Consider the following 19,068-nt stretch of genomic DNA (forward strand, 5'->3'; position numbering starts at 1 on the left):
GCTCCAGGCTCTGAGCCATCAGCCCAGAGCCCGACGCGGGGCTCGAACTCACGGACCGCGAGATCCTGACCTGGCTGAAGTCGGGCGCTTAACCGACTGCGCCACCCAGGCGCCCCAATTTTTTTTTTTTTTTTAACATTTATTTATTTTTGAGACAGGGAGAGACAGAGCATGAACGGGGGAGGGTCAGAGAGAGGGAGACACAGAATCTGAAACAGGCTCCAGGCTCTGAGCGACCGGTCAGCATAGAGCCTGACGCGGGGCTCGACCTCACGGACTGCGAGATCATGACCTGAGCCGAAGTTGGCCGCTTAACCGACTAAGCCACCCAGGCGCCCCTAGGCTGAACACTTTCAAATGCTTAGTGAATACTGTCTTTTCTATGACTAGCCTGAACTATACATAGCATTTGGTAAACTACTTTTATTGCCTTCTGTACTATTAAATATTCCTCTACCACATGGTTTTAAAATGGCTGTTAGTGGGGCATCTGGATGGCTCAGTCAGTTAAGTGTCCATCTTCGGCTCAGGTCACTATCTTATAGTTTGTGGGTTTGAGCCCCGCGTCGGGCTCTGTGCTGACAGCTCAGAGCCTGGAACCTGCTTCAGATTCTGTGTCTCCCTGTCTCTCTGCCCCTCCCCTGCTCCTGCTCTCTCTCTCTCAAAAATAAATAAACATTAAAAAAAAATTTTAAATGACCATTAGCATTGAATGGATGTGTCACAGTATATGTAATTTATACCTTTATTATTGTTATGATGCTATGATTGATAGGATGCTTGGTGAAGAACTTATACCTGTACATCCTTTGTACAAGTTATAGCAGTTATGTCTTCCTGTGGTAACTCCTGATCAGCTTGATTAGACTAAAATGTTCCTAGATCTTTCTAGTTATGCAGAAGTTATTTGTGCTAGTTATGCAGAAGTTATGTGTAATCATGCCCATTCCAACAGAACCTATTTGTTTTTTTAGTTTTTCCCTAGGTAAATCTTAGAGGCAGTTAGCTGTTCCTAGATAAAAAATGTTAGGAGAGTAGAAAAAGATCATTTTGATTTTAAGTAGAAAGCATGAAGGAGGAAGGGTCTAAAACTTATTAGCTGGGAAGGGTGGGGAAATTCAGAGAGGAGTAAGAGATTATTCCCAATAAGGGGAAGGCAGAAGAAAGATAAACTTCAGTGTGTTTAGGAGGAGAGTGGATAGATAGGTTGAATGAATCAGAGTGTTCAAGTTGGAAAATTGTAAGAAAAAGTTGGAAAGGTAGTTTAAATGCCTTTAATGCCTTATTAAGGGTTTTGGATTTATTTTATAATAGGATGCTTCTGAAGCATTTTGAACAGAGGAATGATACGAAATGGTATTTTAGAAGTATTAATTGGATGGTATAATGCAGGATAAACTAAGATAAATGAGGGAAGAGAGGCTAATTAAGGCATTCATTACATTTAAGTGAAAAATAGTGGCCGAGATTATAGCAATGGCAGGTGGAATAGAAAGGAAATTGCAGATGTGAAAAACCACATGAACAAAGGTTTGTGGGGAGAGAGTTGAAGTAGAAAGAATAATGAGGAGTTCTAAAAATCAGCACTTCTGAAAGGTAAGTACCTACAATTCATTCGTTTAAATTGTTCTCCCCAGAACCCAGAAAGTTCCCTCTTACCTCTCCATAGATAATCCTCTCCCTTCATTCCTGGTCCCTGGTATTCTCAGACCTACTTCATGTCAGTATAAGTTTTTTATTTGTTTTTATTTTGTGGTTTCTAGAGTTTCTGTGGTTTCTGGGAATCTTAAAGTCTTTTGTGTCTGGCCCCTCTGACTTAGCATGATGCTTTTGAAATTCATCCATGGGTTGCATGTTGTCAGCGGTTCCTTCCCTTGTGTTGCTGCATAGTAAGCCATAGTTCTTGGCTGCTATGAATAAAGATGTTCTGAATGTTAGCATATAGCTTTTTGGGTGAACATACGTTTCCATTTTTCTTGAGTAAATAATAAGAGTGGGATTGTTAGGTCATATGTGAAGTGTACGTTTGACTTTGTAAGAAACTGTCAGCTATTTTTCAGAATGGGTCTTCATTTTGCACCAGCCATGTAGGAGAGTTTTAGTAGCTCCACATCCTTGTTAACATTTGGTATCATGAGTCTTTTTAATTTTAGCTAACTGAAGTTTTAAGGCAGAAAAATAGAATGAATAAAATGGGAATGTTCAAGTGGAAGGAGCTAATTTGGAGGTGGCTGACAGTGGGGACACTGGTTTCAGTCTCTGGTATTGAGTTTTAAGGGGTCTCCAAGTAGGAAAATGACCCCAGAGATTCTATAACTTCTCTTATAGAACTTTTAATGGAATGGCACTTTGGAGCCAGATAGTCATGAGTTTGAAGATTAGCTCAATTACTTTCTGTGTGATCTTAGCCAAGTTATTTGCCCTTTCCAAGCTTTAGCTTTTCCCATTTGTCAAATGTGAAATAATAGATGGTTACACTTAGAAGAGGCGCTGATGCAAAGTTAGCACTCAGCGGGTGGTAGCTATCATCATCTTGGTCGTCGTCATCATCATGTTTGCTGCTTAAATATATATTTTATGCCCCCAGTAACTTAGGAGTTTCTTGCACATGTCTGCATTTCTTCCCTTCCTAACCCATCTCCCTTTGCTCATCTTTGCTCATCCCCCACCACAACAGGAGTGATTTTGTTCAGCACTAATCTTGTCTAGTCACTTCCTGTTCTGATCCGTCCACTCATGTTGTCCGGGCATAAATATCTACGGAAAGCCTTGATTAAGACCGCTGTTAGAAAAGTCTGGTACCACCTATATTTTCCTTTCTACTGTGTATCATTACTGTAATTTGTGTAATCTTTCTCCTGTCTACAATACTATAAAATCCATGAAGGCTGGCACTTGGAAGGTACTCAGTTAATTTTTGAGTAGATTATCTTGTTTTAAGATTGTTCAGGACAGGATTTTTACTACTTAATTTAAATTCTTTCTGAGGGTACCTGGGTGGCATCTGACTGTGGATTTTGGCTCAGGTAATGATCTCCCGGTTAATGAATTTGAGCCCTGGTTCTTGGATTTGAGCCCTGCATCGGGCTCTGCACCGCTGGTAACAGTATACTATGTAATTTTTTACAATTAAAAAAATTTTTTTAATTCTTTCTGACATTTACCATATTACTTTCTTTTTTAAAAAAAAATATTTATTTATTTTAAGTAGTCTGTACAAGCAGCATGAGGCTCGAACTCATGACCTCAAGATCAAGAGCCGTATACCCTTCCTATGGAGCAGCCAGGCACTCCAGCGTGTTACTTTCTATGGCATAAGTTCTTAACAGATATTCTTGAATCTAAGTAGTGGTTTGAAATAAGCTTACATAGAATTATCAGGTCAAATAAGGTAAAGAGTTTTAAAAATTATTTTACTGTATTTCCATTATGACATTAATACTTTATAGAAAGTTTGGAAAATAGAGAAACAAAAAGAAGAAACACAAGAGGATGGCAGAATTCTTGGCAGATGCTTTTAGATTGCTTTCCAGAAGAGTTTCATGGTATACTGTTACCAGCAGTGCCACCTTTCTCATGTTAAATTCTTACCTACTAGGATAGGTTTCTGAACATTGTTGTTGATTTATGTTTATTCTTACATTCCTGGTATGTTGATTTTAACTCCCATAACTTTATTTGTAACTTAATTTTTAAATGTTAATTCCAGTATAGTTAACATATGGTGTTATATCAGTTTCTGGAGTACAATATAGTGATTCAACAATTCGCTGTATTACTCAGTGCTCATCAAGATAAGTGGACTCTTAATCCCCTTCACCTATTTCACCCATCCCCCCACCCTCCTTCCCTCTGGTAACCATCAGTTTGTTCTGTAAAGTTAAGAGTCTGTTTTTTGGTTTGTCTCTTTTTTTCCCTTTGTTCATTTGTTTTGTTTCTTAAATTCCACATGAGTGAAATCATATGGTATTTGTTTTTCTCTGACTTATTTTACTTAGCATTATACTCTCTAGATTCATCCACGTGGTTGAAAGTGGCAAGATCTCATTCTTTTTTATGGGTGAATAATATCCCAGCATATGTATGTATGTACACACACACACACACACACACACACATACACACACACACACACACACACTCTACATCTTCTTTATCCATTCATCTGTCAATGGACACTTGGACTGCTTCCATAATTTGGCTATTGTAAATAATGCTGCAGTAGGCATAGGGGTGCATAAATCTTTTTGAATTAATGTTTTCATGTTCTTTAGGTAAATACCCAGTAGTGGAATTGCTGGGTCATATGGTAATTCTACTTTTAATTTTTTGAGTAGCCCCCATACTCTTTTCCACAGTGGCTGTACCAGTTTGCATTCCCACCAATAGTGCACAAGGGTTCTTTTCTCTTCACACCCTCATCAACACTTGTTGTTTCTTGTGTTTTTGATTTTAGCCATCCTGACAGGTGTGAGGTGATATCTCATTGTGGTTTTGATATGCATTTCCCCAACGATGAGTGATGTTGAGCATCTTTTCACGTGTCTGTTGGCCATCTTGATGTTTTCTTTGGAGAAATGTCTGTTCGTGTCATCTGCCTATTTTTTAATTGGATTATTTGTTTTATTTATATATTTATTTATTTATTTATTTATTTATTTATTTATTTATGGTGTTGAGTTGTATAATTTCATTTGCAAATATCTTCTCCCATTCAGTAGGTTGTTTTTTGTTTTGTTGATTGTTTCCTTGGCTATGCAGAAGCTTTTAATTTTGATGTAGTACCAGTATTTTATCTTTGCTTTTGTTGCCCTTGTCTCAGAAGACATATCTAGAAAAATGCTACTATGGACAATGTCAGAGACCTACTGCCTGTGCTGTCTTCTAGGATTTTAAGATTTCAGCTCTCACATTTAGGTCTGTGATCCATTTAGAGTTTATTTTTGTGTATGGTGTAAGAAAGTGGTCTGGCTTTATTCTTTTGCATATTGCTGTCCAGTTTTCCCAGTATCATTTGTTGAAGAGACTTTTTCCCACTGCATATTCTTGCCTCCTTTGTTGAAGATTATTGGTCACATAATTGTGAGATTTTTTCCTGGGCTTTGTATCCTGTTCCAGTGATCTATGTGTCTGTTTTTGTGCCAGTACCATACTGTTTTGATCAGTACAGCTTTGTAGTATAACTTGAAATCTGGGATTGTGATACCTCCAGCTTTGTTTTTCTTTCTCAAGATTGCTTTGGCCATTCGGAGTCTTTTGTGGTTCCATGCAAATTTTAGGATTGTTTACTGTAGTTCTGTGAAACATATTTTTGGTATTTTGAAAGGAATTGTATTAAATCTGTAGGTTGCTTTGGGTAGTATGGACATTTTAACAATATTTGTTCTTCTAGTCCATGAGCAAGGCATATCTTTTCATTTGTGTCATCTTCAGTGTCTTTCATCAGTGTTTTATAGTTTCCAGAGTATGGGTCTTTTACCTCCTTGGTTAAGTTTATTCTTTGGTATTTTATTATTTTTGATGCAATTGTAAATGAGATTGTTTTCTTAATTTCTCTTTATGCTGCTTCATTATTAGTGTATAGAAATGCAGTATATTTCTATAAGTTGATTTTGTATCCTGAGACCTTACTGAATTAGTTTATCAGGTCTAGTCGTTTTTTGGTGGAGTCTTTGGGGTTTTCTATATGTGGTGTCATACCATCTACAGATAGTGAAAGTTTTACTTCTTGCTGATTTGGATGCTTTTTATTCCTTTTTCTTCTCTGATTGCTGTGGCTAGGACTTCCAGTACTATGTTGAGTAAAAGTGGTGAGTGTGAACTTCCTTGTCTTGTTCCTGACCTTAGGGTAAAGGTCTCCATATTTTCCCACTGAATATGATGTTAACTGTAGGTTTATCATATATGGCCTTTATTATGTTGTTAACTCTCATAACTTTAAATATATTTAATATGTAACAGGGTTAATATTCTTCATTTGTTTTTATATTTTTTATATAGTATAAAAAATATAGTATATTTTTATATTAGTTTTCATGTATCTGTGCATTTTTATATTCTCTTTAGAGTTCTCTCTGGTTTTTGGGTGAAATAGTCCCTCATGCTTAATTGCATGTATGTAACTATCCTAGAAATACCTCCTTCTGTTTGTCTTTTTTTTTTTTTTTAACTTCTGCTTCTAACTGTAGTTCTATAAACTAGTTGTAAGGGTCCCAGTTTGCAGACCTGGCAAATGGAAAAAAATAAGAACCATTTTTTACATGTGTCGTATATAAGCACACACATGCTGTGTATATGTGTGTATGTGTATATATATATATATATGTATGTATATATATATGTTATGTATGTATATGTTTAATGTTGCCAACTAGTATTTCCTTTTATTTTCTTTTTTTAAAAAAAATTTAAATGTTTTTATTTATTTTTGAGAGAGAGAGAGCCAGCAGGGAAGGGGCAGAGTGAGAGGGAGACACAGAATCCGAAGCAGGCTCCAGGCTCTGAGGTGTCCGCACAAAACCTGATGCGGGGCTGGAACCCACAAACTGTGAGATCATGACCTGAGCCGCAGTTGGACACTGAACTGAGCCACCCAGGCGCCCCTGCGAACTAGTATTTCTTGAGAAGGATTTTTGTTGTTCTGAGATTATGCCCTATAATGGCTTTATTTGGGGGTCGGGGGGGGGGGAGAAGGGTTTCCACCTTGTGTTGGTCTCCAAAATTGTTTTTAAAATTTACTTAATTGTAAAAATCTAAAAATACGGGAACTGCTACTTTATCTCACACTGTAATGACTTTCTTGGCGGTAGTGGTATAGTAACAGGGCTGTTTTGGTCACCGAAAAGCATACAATGAAGTTACAGCTTATGGGGGTTAGGTTTTTTAACATCTGGATGTAATAAAAATATAACATTGAATCAGGATTACTTTTACAAATTACTTAGAAAAGGATGTCACCACGTTGGTGACTTCTCAGCAAGTCCAGCATAACCATTTTTTCCTTGAATCACTGGAATAGATTATTTCTTTGCGTGGAAATAAGATAGAGCAGTTTGCTTTTGTTTAAGGGCAGTGTTGCACAAAACTTATCCATCTTCACTGTTAGAATCACACTTTCCATTGAGAGCTATTCACTGAGAATTGAAACCGAATAAGAGATTTACATCTTGCGTCCCATGCTTTCTGCTGGACTTACTCTGGCTCAGTGGTAGCATGTTAGGCAGAATCCTTACCACTTAGTGTTTTCTCTCCTCTTTCTGAGCATCTTCTCACTCGTGACCCACTTCAGTAAAAAAATCAGGGGTCATGGAGGTGTTAGGATGATACTTAGAGCAGTTAAATTTGAGTGAGTATGGTTGAATATCTAAAATGAGTTTTGGAGACTAAACTAAACACTTGTTTCAGCAGTGCCACAATAGTTTTAGGTTTCCTGTCCACTTAAACTCCTTAAAACGAGCTTATCTATACCATTTACCGTACATGTACCATTTATACCTGACATAGAATGTTTTCTTTATAACTGTAATCAACCAGTTAAAACCTCCTGAAAGTATGACATGAATAATGGAAGGTATACTACCTGGTTCTTTTTATTTTGTCGTTGTTTTACTTTAAAAAAACATTTTTTTTCTTTTAAGAAAAAAATTTTTTTTGTTTTTGTTTTCTTTTTTTTGTTTGTTTGTTTATTTAAGTAATCTCTATACCTAACGTAGGGCTCAAACTCACAATCCAGAGATCAAGAGTCATACGCTCTGGGCTCCTGGGTGCCTCAGCTGGTTGAGCAACCGACTTGGGCTCAGGTCGTGATCTCGCGGTTCTTGAGTTAAAGCCCATGTCAGGCTCACTGTTGTCAGGACAAAGCTAGCTTCAGATCTTCTGTCCCTTACTCTCTCAAATAAAACAACAACAAAAAAACCCAAACAAACAAGAGTCATTCACTCTGCTGACTGAGCCAGCCAGGTGTCCCTAAAATACTTTTTATTTGAAGAGATTGTAGACTCACATGAAGTTGCACACACAATAGAGAGGTCCCTTGTACCAATCACCCAGTTTCTCCCAGTGGTAATATCTTACATAACTAGAGTTATCAAGACTAGAAGATTGACACTGGCACACTACAATTAACTAGCCTTCAGTCCTTATTCACACTCACTGGTTTTTGCATGCACTCATGTTTCATTTTCTTGTATGTCTGATGTGTATAATCCTGTGGTGTTTAAAAAAATAATTTTAAGAATAGTTTGGATTTACAGAAAAGTTGCAGAGATAATAGAGGCTTCCCATATAGTTCTCACCCACTCTCTCCTATGACATATTATGAATGATGATATCTATACAGTAGATTTGTTACAGCTAACAAACCTACTTTGGTATATTACTATTAATTAAACTCCACATTTTATTCAGATTTTACTAGTTTTCCCCTAGTTCCCTTTTTTAGTTCCTGGATCCCATGCAGGATACTACATCACATTTAGTCATTACATCTCTTTAGACTCATCTAAACTCTGACAGTTTTTCAGATTTTCCCTTGTTTTTAATTATCTTCATAGTTTGAGGAATCCTGGTTAATTATTTGTAGAATATCCCTTAATGGGACATGGTTTAGTTTGTTGTTTTTCTCATGATGAACGTATAGCTCGGATTATAGGCTTTTGAGAGAAGACCACAAAGGTGCCATTTTTATCATATCGTATCAAGAGTACATGCTATCAACATGACTTACCGTGTTGATGTTGAACTTGATCACCTGGCCAAGGTCATGTTGGCCAGGTTTTCACTATAATTAGTCTCCTCACTTTCATACTCTATTCTTTGGGAGCAAGTCCCTCAACACAACTTATATTCAAAGGGTGGGGGGATTTCAATTCAACTTCTTGGAGGGGGGATTATCTACAGAAATTATTTAGAGTTCTTCTGATAGGTACTTTTAAAGTTTATGGAAACCGTATGAGTACTGATATCAGTCTAACGTATCTGTTCTTTGCAGGGTGGGAAACCCCGTAAACACCGGAAGGATCGGCTACAAGATTTAATTGATATAGGCTTTGGCTATGATGAGACAGACCCATTTATTGATAACTCAGAGGCTGTGAGTAATGTATCTTTAATATAGCAGCAATTCTTTGTTTGGGATAGAAGTCAAGGATAAAGTTACTAAAATAGTTCAGTATTTGTTTTTACTAACTAATCCCCTATTGACGTCCATCTAAATTGTTTCTACTTTTTTATGTGCTTACGAAGAGCTGAGCATCTGTGTACGTTTATCTTTGTGTACTTGAATACCTATGTAAGATAATTAGAGAGTGCAAATGTATGTACAGGATAAATTTCTAGCAGTGGGGTTTATTCATTAAGGGTATTTACATCTTGAATTTGTATTGATATTCCCAGACTTGGGCAGGTGTAATTTCAAATGGCTTCCAGGTAAGACCCATATGAATTTGAAGATTGGAGCTGCTGGGTTGAAGTTAATCTGGCAGACATCTTTAAAATGTGCTTCATTTTTTCATTACTGCCAAGCCTTAGTACAGTGATGGTGATTGAATGCCAGCCTTTATCAAACCCTATCTGTTTTGTTCCAAGCCCTACAGCTTTTTCCCTGGAATCTTCTTTCTTTTATAAAATGAAGAGGAATTTAGGAGAGCATTTAAGGACTATAACAATCCATTAATCACATAGCAAACAAATGCAGGCATATTGTGTTTGGGGGTAGGTAAGGTGTATGTTCTTACATTCTTCTCAGTGCACTGGAGAAATCTAAACAAACCCTGGACTTATGGCATCCTCTGCATTGTTCAGTGATTACTTAGAATACACAAAAAGGGACACCAAGGTAAACATTGTAGTACTACCCACAAATTAGTATTTCTTTTTCCTGTTACTACAGTGCTTGGTTGTATAGATGATGATAAGGCATATAGTGGTAGGAGAATCATAGAACTTCCAGCAGGAGGCATACTGGATACCCTGAGTTGTTTCAGTGTTCTGACATAAACTGGTTTACCATACCAGGCAGCCTGTTCTATAGGAGTAAAATATTGACAATGCCCTTTGGAGCAGAGAAGCCTTCTTGTTACCAGAAAGGTTGACAAACCTTTTTGTAGATTAGGGCATGGGATGTTTTTAAAAGTCTTGACCTTGATTTGAAATACAAGTCAAAATTCCTAGATTCTATACTCAACTCGGTTTCTAAAGATTTCTAGACAAATCTTTTAGCATTGCTCAGTTTTCTCTGCTACAGTCAGAATATTTGAATATGGTGTTTTTCATACTGACTTTTGCAACCCATAATTGGATTACATATCACTTTAGAGAGTGTGGCCAGCATTTTTAACAAAAGTGAAGTAGAATAGAATAGGAGCTATCATAGTAAATCATAGTAGATTATGTGAGTTTTTTTATGTGTGTGTGTACACACTGGGATTTGATGTGTAACATATTTCCCACTTGGATTGTGGTGAAAAAAATTTGAAAAGTACTGCCTTAATAAATAAGGGTAAGTTTTGTATGTAAAAGTTGTTGAACAAAAATTATTTTATTAGTTGCTGACATTTAGAGGACAAGATAGGTTCCTGTTTAGTAAGAGGAAATTGAACTAGATTACAGGTTGTTTATTGACTCGCAAAATAATTTTGTATTGTTATTCTTACAGATTATTGGGTTCTTATGAGATAATTCAGACATAAGACAATTATTATCCAACCAAATGATTTTCTGTTCTTTTCATTGATTGTAAGCTTTCACTGTTTGTAATTATTTGATAGTGAAAATAATCTGGTTCTAATTAATTTTCAGAATCATGTACCACTTATAAATACCTGAAAATAAATGCTTTTAAAGATTATTTTTAGTCTCACTTATGCTGCCACGTTTTGTGAAGACTGAAAGAAATGTTTTTCTTTATTAATAAATAATAATACCAGGCATGAATAACACTTTTATTTAGTTTGTCTCTTGTAAATTTCACTAGACCATTGTGAAGTGATGTTGTCACCGTTAGACAACCCCAAGATATCCATGTTAAGTGATTTCCTCTGGGTCACAATTGCTAATCATTGGCAAAGGATCTAAATCCAGGCCTTCTGATTCTCAAGTTCAGCGTTCCATTGCCTCTTAACACATTCTACTTGGACGGCTAAATTAAATATGCATAAAGAGCTTGTTCTCCTGGAGAGCGTTCCGATAGGGAGAGCTTAGGAAACACTGCAGCAGACCGATATTGAACACACCCATGTTGCTATGTAACGTGGTGATGAATGTGTTTCCCACTGCATGATGTAGTGGATGGTTTGGGATACAGCCAGAGCCTCTACCATAAGCTTATAAAATTACTCTGGGGGTTCTTATCCTCTCTAAATTTGGTTTTCACTTATAAAATGCCTTTTTTGCCTCACAAAGGTATCAGGAGGGCCAAGTGAAATAATTTATATGAAGAAGCATTGTAAATTATAAAGCAGTGTAAGCAAAAAGTAATGTTTGTCACGGTTACACATTTCCAAAATAATTACTACAAAGTCTTTTCACTTCTAATTCTTTCTCTTCACTCCTTTGCTTACAGATAGTACCGGACCCTTTCTGAAGGTCTTACCCATAGATCTTTATAGTAGCCCGTCAACTGAAGCAACAGGAAAGGGATTCATTCCTTTTTTTGACTCAGTATGATTAAACTGGAAATTCTTTTTCTATTTACCATTTAATTTAAAAGGATACAGGTTAAAAGCAAAAACTTTTTTTAAATTTTTTTTTTTTTTTTTTTTTCAACGTTTATTTATTTTTGGGACAGAGAGAGACAGAGCATGAACGGGGGAGGGGCAGAGAGAGAGGGAGACACAGAATCGGAAACAGGCTCCAGGCTCTGAGCCATCAGCCCAGAGCCCGACGCGGGGCTCGAACTCACGGACCGCGAGATCGTGACCTGGCTGAAGTCGGACGCTTAACCGACTGCGCCACCCAGGCGCCCCTAAAAGCAAAAACTTTTGCATGTAGCCTTAATGTTCTTACAGTAACTAGTACATTCCCTATATTCCTTGTCCAGTGCAAAGGATCTGCTTAAAATCTGCCTTTCTTAAAAATATAAAATATGAAGAACCTATAAAGTAGAGTTCTGGGGACCCCAGGTAGCAGGTATGTTGCTTCTATTAGATAAGTAACTCGCTCCTTTTTTCTCAGCCACTATGGACTCCCATCATTTGGTTAAGATTGACCCTCATTTAATGTTTGCTTTTGTCCATTTTCATCAGGTGAGAAATGATAAACTTTAAAAAATCCAAGCTTAGAGGACATCAGCTTAAGTGTTATTTTAGGTCAGACCTTCTATCTAATTTAGACAATTTGCATCTCTTGATCCAGGCAAAGTACCTGGCTCATTATAGTGTATGCTTACTGAACTGGGCAGTTATTTTTCTGTTGCGTTTTTAAACACATGTTATTTTATGTTTTAAACTTTTAAACAATTTTCTTCATTTAAAAGCTTAGAGCTAAGACATAAGAAATAACTCTGGTATTTATAATCTTATGAATAAAATTATATACTGATATGGTAGGAAATGAAATTTATTCCTTTTCTGTATGTTTTGTCATCTATTTTAACTTGTTTCAATTTCTCATCAGAATCATTTGTCTTTGGGGCACCTGCCTGGCTCAGTCAGTAGAGCATACGACTCTTGATCTCTGGGTGGCGAGTTCGAGCCCCACGATGGGCATAGAGATCACCTAAAAAATAAATAAAGGTTTGAAAAAAAAATTTGTCATTAAGAATAGTAGCAGTGATCCTTAAATTTTTCTCAGCAGATGATGGATATACTGAGGATTTGCTTCATTATTCCAGAATTTCCTTTCTTTATATATACTGAGTACTCTGGGCTCATTTTTATCCTAGATACTAACTTTTTCTAAATTTATTCCACAAACATCCTCATTGCAGTCAGTTTTGTAGTTAGGATTTATGGATTTCTCTGATGTATTTGTAGAATTAATAATGGGATATATCTGAAACATTTTATTTTAAATATAGTATGACGAATTAGTTCCTGCTTCTCTAACAACAAAATATGGAGGCTTTTACATCAACACTGGCACTCTGCAGTTTCGCCAAGCTTCAGATACTGAAGAAGAAGATATTACAGACAACCAAAAGCACAAGCCCCCCAAAGTGAGTTTATCCAACACTGCAATGGTAATGAGAGTGTTCAATAAATACGGTATACTTTTTGAATTTACTTGTGGATATGAGAAAAAGTAAAATGCTAACCATTGTTTAATAAATCTGTAGTTATTTACCTGCTTTGAAGTAAAACTATGTAGATATAGGGAAAATTGATATTTACATCATAGTATAATTGTATTTTCTTTTAAGACTTCTCTCTCCATATGTGGTCTAATAATCTACTGTTTGGGGGATAAGGGTAAGTTTCTAGGATAGGTTAAGACTTGGTGTAGACATTAGCTTTCCCGAGACAGCTAATTCTATTTAAGATATATATGGTTTTAGGAAGTGAATAGTGTGTCCTTAGGTGTTTCTTGAAGCGTGATCCAAAGACTGACTTGTGCCAGAATCACCAAAATGTTTGTTAAAAACTAGGCAGTACTCAAAAACAAAAACAGGTAGTGCTCATAGACCCCAAGAGTCTGCATTTTTAACAAGCATTTCTAATGCACACTGAACTTTGAGAAAAAACACTGCCCCAGATGCTAGATCGCTAATCTAGCAAGTAAAGCATTGATCCTCTGTTAAGCGATACTTTCTTTATCATTTGCAGATTCCCAAAATAAAAGAAGATGATATTGAAATGAAGAAGCGGAAGAGGAAAGAGGAAGGGGAAAAGGAGAAGAAACCAAGGAAAAAAGTCCCCAAACAACTGGGGTATGTAAAATTAAACATCCCAAGGGAACTAGGGTCAGAGCATGACTAGCTGCCCTTTTGGAAAGATCTATTTAGCATTCATTAACCCAGCTTAGCTGGGACTAATTTAATACTATATTTAAAAGTGTCAATGACCATTAACTTACATTTTAATAATATTAATATGTATTAAGTATAAGTTTTTATTAAAAAATAGAAGGCTTTGTCATCTTAGAGACTCATGGTGTTTTAGATCAGATTTACAAATTAGTTCATTAAGTATTTTGGTCGTTAAAATTTTTTACCAACAAGAACCAGTTTGAAAAGATGGTATAAACGTTGAGCAAGTTGTTTTCATCTTTTTGTGCTAAAACTAAACTTATTAGATGCCTGGGGATTGAGGACTGGCAGTAGTCTATGTGTGAATGATTTATAGTTGTTTTAGTATTTAAAAAGTCATTTATTTAGCTCTTCTTTAACACCTGTGACTTTAGGTAATGATATCACCTCTAAATACCAAGTAGAATTTCTCGAAAGACTGAAGTCATAAGAATGAAATGTTTGTACCATGCGTCCATAAAATTACCAGTTGGTCTTACTTTTCCATGGCCTTTTTTTGGAGAACCAAGGGACAGAAACTGTGACAGGCTGGATTTTCTTCCCTTCCTCACCAGGGGAGGTGCATCTGAACTTTGGGCTATCAGTATTCAAAAGCTTGATGTAGGGAGGTATTTATTCTCTCCTAAGCATGAGATTTTAGTGAACCTTGAATCATTAATTAAGAAAAAACATATATATATTACTAATGCATGTTTTAAATTCTCATTATTTACAAGTAAATTTCTTTAATGCCTTTTAATGAATTTGTTATTTTCTGAAATCTGTAGCTTATTCATGCAACACACACTTATTAAATACCTTTTATATACTAAGCATTGTTCTGGTTTTGGAGTATATAACAGTAGATAAAACACGGGCCTGCCCTCAAGGCACAAGTGATAGTTTCGATTCTGTAGTGCACCTAGAAGCGTGTATGCCATAGAATGTAAAAAAGATTTCTAGAGAAAAGTGTTAACTACACTGAGACACCTTTCCCCCATGGTTCCCATAGGGAGAAAGTTGTCATAGAAAATCACACATATGTGATTGCCTCACATGGCTGTTCCTAGAATGGAAGGTGAAAATGATCAGAAGGTAGTGGCAGAATAGGGTCTAGAAAGATTTTATATTTCTTTGGCAGTTTGTAGCACAAACCACCTGGGGTACCAGTTTGAAGGTGTACTGTGTGAGCTTCTCTGGTTGCTTATAAGGCAATTCTGTTTTCTCAAGTACATTTCTTTCTCTCTTTCTTTTTTCTTTTTTCTTTCTTCCTTCTTTCTTCCTTCTTTCTTCCTTCTTCCTTCCTTCCTTCCTTCCTTCCTTCCTTCCTTCCTTCCTTCCTTTCTTCCTTCTTTCTTCTTTCTTTCTCTCTCTCTCTCTCTCTCTCTCTCTCTCTCTCTCTTGTGCATGTGCACATACACACTTGCACACAAGCAGGGAAGGAGCATAGGGAGAGGGATAGAGAGAATCTTAAGCTTGCTCCATGCCCAGCGCAGAGCCTCACTCGGGGCTCGATCTCATGACTCTGAGATCATGACCTGAGCTGAAATCAAGAGTCAGATGCTCAACCGACTGAGCCACCCACACACCTCATAAGTGCATTTCTTTACTTGGTCAATTCTTTAGGTGACTACTTTATAGATGTGCTAAAGAATGTGAACATTCCAAAAAGAGTAGTTAGTTTGACTTCATAGACTTTAATAATCCTGAGTTACCTTCAGTTTTGTTTCTTTCTGTTGACTTTTGTCCTTTTGTTTTCTTCACTCTGGTGGCCATTTGCCTTTTGACCTTTCCCAAGTGAGTCCAGATGATGATGAAGGTGCTGTTGTAAAAGGATGATGTAAGAAGAAATTTGCTTTCCCACCCATCAAATGACCGTTTTGATTATCTGTGCCTCCTTATTTACACGGGCTTTAAAGTAAAATCCTACACAGCCTAACTGATCCCTTCTTTCTTCACAGAGTTGTGGCTCTAAATTCACACAAGTCTGAAAAAAAGAAGAAACGTTATAAAGATTCTCTTTCTCTAGCTGCCATGATACGAAAATTTCAGAAAGAGAAGGATGCATTGAAGAAGGAGCCTAACCCCAAAGTCCCAATGAACTTAACGACGTCCTCTCTGAATAAGACCCCCTCCACTGCCGTAGCATTGGGAAGTGATGTCTCGGACTTAAATCTGAACACTGCTGATCCGGACCTCCCCATTTTTGTTGGCACAAATGAGCATGAACTGTTTCGGGAAGCTGAAAATGCCCTAGAGATGCTAGATGATTTTGACTTTGACAGATTACTGGATGCTGCTTCTGATGGTAGCCCCCTCTCTGAGTCAGGGGGAGAGAATGGAAACACCACCCAGCCAACCTATGCCTCTCAGGTTATGCCCAAGGTGGTGCCTACACTCCCAGAGGGTCTGCCTGTCCTTCTTGAAAAACGCATCGAAGACCTCCGTGTAGTAAGTGTAATGATTCCCTTGTTTCTTATTTGCCACACAAACATAACAATAAATGCTTTTTATAAGGCAAAAATACGAACCCACAATCCCAATACCCATATAAACAATTTTTAATTTTCTGTATTTCCTTTCAGGCATTGGCTATATTTATAGGCCTTTGATTTTATTTATTTTTAAAAAAAAATTTTTTTTTTCAACGTTTATTTATTTTTGGGACAGAGAGAGACAGAGCATGAACGGGGGAGGGGCAGAGAGAGAGGGAGACACAGAATCGGAAACAGGCTCCAGGCTCTGAGCCATCAGCCCAGAGCCTGACGCGGGGCTCGAACTCACGGACCGCGAGATCGTGACCTGGCTGAAGTCGGACGCTTAACTGACTGCGCCACCCAGGCGCCCCTAGGCCTTTGATTTTAAGTAGAAGTAGGTGTAGCTATAGTTACAGCATGATATGGGTGATTGTTTTATTATTTCATTTCAACTTACAGTTTTCATAAATATAATTTTTATTGTAAAAGAAAATCATGTAAACACAACAGAGGAAAGGTAGGGGCAAATAGTAACGCTGCAGGAGTGTACCTGAACGTGGTCCAGACTGTATTGACATCTGGTTTTTTTATAGTTGATTTTCCAACTAGTCCTTTGTAGCTAATCAGCACCCTTAGTAAGCATGCATTGTTCCCACTAGTACTTGAGAGCTGAGGTTTTAGCATGTCACATTAGATACCTCTCTAGATTGGCTTGGATTCATAATCTTTAACTAGCTGCAAATCCAGATAAATGTCATCACACTTACCCAGTTAATCTCAAAGAGATAGTATTTTGACTAAAAATAACACGCCAAATCTAGCTTAAAATGCCCTTCTTGATTACTTGAAGATTTGAACCCGTGCCATATTTGAACCCATGCCATATTTTAGTCCCCTTTTTTCCCTGACTACAAAAGTAAAACACACAATACAAAACGTATTTCAGGAACACCTGACTGGCTCAGTCGGAAAAGCATGCAACTCCTGATCTCGGAGTCTTGAGTTTGACCCCCATGTTGGGTGTAGAGATTATTAAAAAAATAAATTAAAACCCAAAAACACCAAATATGTATTTCATACATATGGAAAGATTCCCCATAATCTGATATGCATTCCCCACCCCCCAGCAGAGGTAACCACTATTAACTATGTATTTTTTTGGATTTTAATCCATGCATTTGCAAATGTTATATTATTATAAAAAATAATTAATGGGATTGTAATGTATGGACTGTTCAAAACTTGCTTCTTTCTCCTAGGATTAGTGTAATCCAATTTAAGTCATGTTTTAAAATTTACTAATAATCTTTTTATTGTATTTATTTCTCTTAACTTTTCCTAAAATTTAAATATCTGATTAGGGGAGTAATTAGATTTATCTAATTTTTTCAGTAACTGGCCCACAGATTTTATTTAGTAATTCTGTTTTTTTTTCTGTTTTATTCTTTAGCATTTCTTCTAAACTTGTGACTTAATTGTAATTCCCTGTTAATTTAGTTACCCTTATTTTATTTTAATGAACTTCATTAGTCCAGGACTTAGAGAAGTGTGTTATTTTTTTTTTTAACTTTTTTTTAAATGTTTTTATTTACTTTTGAGACTGAGAGAGACAGAGCATGAGCAGGGGAGGGGCAGAGAGAGAGGGAGACACAGAATCCAAAGCAGGCTCCAGGCTCTGAGCTGTCAGCACAGAGTCCAATGTGGGGTTCGAACTCATGGACTGCTAGATCATGATCTGAGCTGAAGTCTGACGCTTAACCCACTGAGCCACCCAGGCGCCCCTAGAGAAGTGTGTTAAAGTATCTCATTGCCAATATTTCTTTTTAAAAAATTTTTTTAAATGTTTATTTATTTATTTTGAGAGAGAGAGCGTGACCAGGCGAGAGAGGCAGAAAATTTCACACTTAACCAACTAAGCCACCCAGGCGCCCTTATTGCTAGTGTTTCTTAGGTTATAGCTTGTGTTTACCATAGTTTTTGCTTTGTTTATTTCTATGCTGTGTTGTTTGACCCATAAAATTCTTGATGACTAGATCTTTTTTGTGATAATTATCATTTGGAGGTGACTTTTTGTGCTATTAATGCCTTTCATCTTGAATTTAGTTTTGTCTGATCTACTGTGGACTTTTTATTTTTACATAGTATAGCTTTTCTTATCATTTACCTTCAACCTCTTTGATTTTCTTTATTTTAGCTCTTTCTCTTATAAGGCAGCGTAAAAATGGAAATTTGTTTATGGATCTCATTTGAGTCTTTTTCCTTTAACAAATGATTTTAACTTCTTCTAGTTGTTATAATTATGTAATTGATCTTTGTCATTTTCTTTTTTATTCTGTTTTATTACTTCCTCCTTTGTTTTCATTCTTTTGCTATTTTCTGTGCTTATTTTTTGAAAAGTATACAGTTTCTATAGTTTCGGTAATAAATGGGTTTTTTATTTAACCTTTTTAGCTACTCTGTGTAGGAAGTATGGGTCTCATTTCTTTTTTATGGTTCAGAAACTTGAGGTAGGTTATAGCTTGGTCAGGTCCACACAAGTAGTAAGTGGTAGAAATTTAACTACAATCCAAAGTATGGGCTTTTTGCTCTGCCATTTTGCCCATTCCTAAAATCTTTAGTTTCTTCTAAATTTGAAAAAGTGCTTAGTGA

The 19,068-nt window shown here is 36.6% G+C and overlaps 1 protein-coding gene across 7 annotated transcripts in view; it reads left to right on the forward strand.

The window, feature by feature from the left end:
• UBN2 (ubinuclein 2) overlaps nt 1-19,068 on the forward strand; it is a 91,109-nt gene that overhangs the window by 18,319 nt on the left and 53,722 nt on the right. For 5 of the 7 annotated variants that reach the window (XM_045495829.1, XM_045495835.1, XM_045495828.1 and 2 more), the window contains exons 3-6: nt 8,990-9,091; nt 13,016-13,153; nt 13,761-13,864; nt 15,904-16,393. In XM_045495829.1, the coding sequence (XP_045351785.1) occupies nt 8,990-9,091; nt 13,016-13,153; nt 13,761-13,864; nt 15,904-16,393 (834 nt within the window). The remainder of the gene's footprint in view (nt 1-8,989; nt 9,092-13,015; nt 13,154-13,760; nt 13,865-15,903; nt 16,394-19,068) is intronic. The other 2 variants (XM_045495832.1, XM_045495833.1) reach the window with 1 other exon arrangement.

The sequence above is a fragment of the Leopardus geoffroyi genome, chromosome A2 (genome assembly GCF_018350155.1).
Source record: "Leopardus geoffroyi isolate Oge1 chromosome A2, O.geoffroyi_Oge1_pat1.0, whole genome shotgun sequence".
In the NCBI taxonomy this organism is placed as follows: domain Eukaryota; kingdom Metazoa; phylum Chordata; class Mammalia; order Carnivora; family Felidae; genus Leopardus; species Leopardus geoffroyi.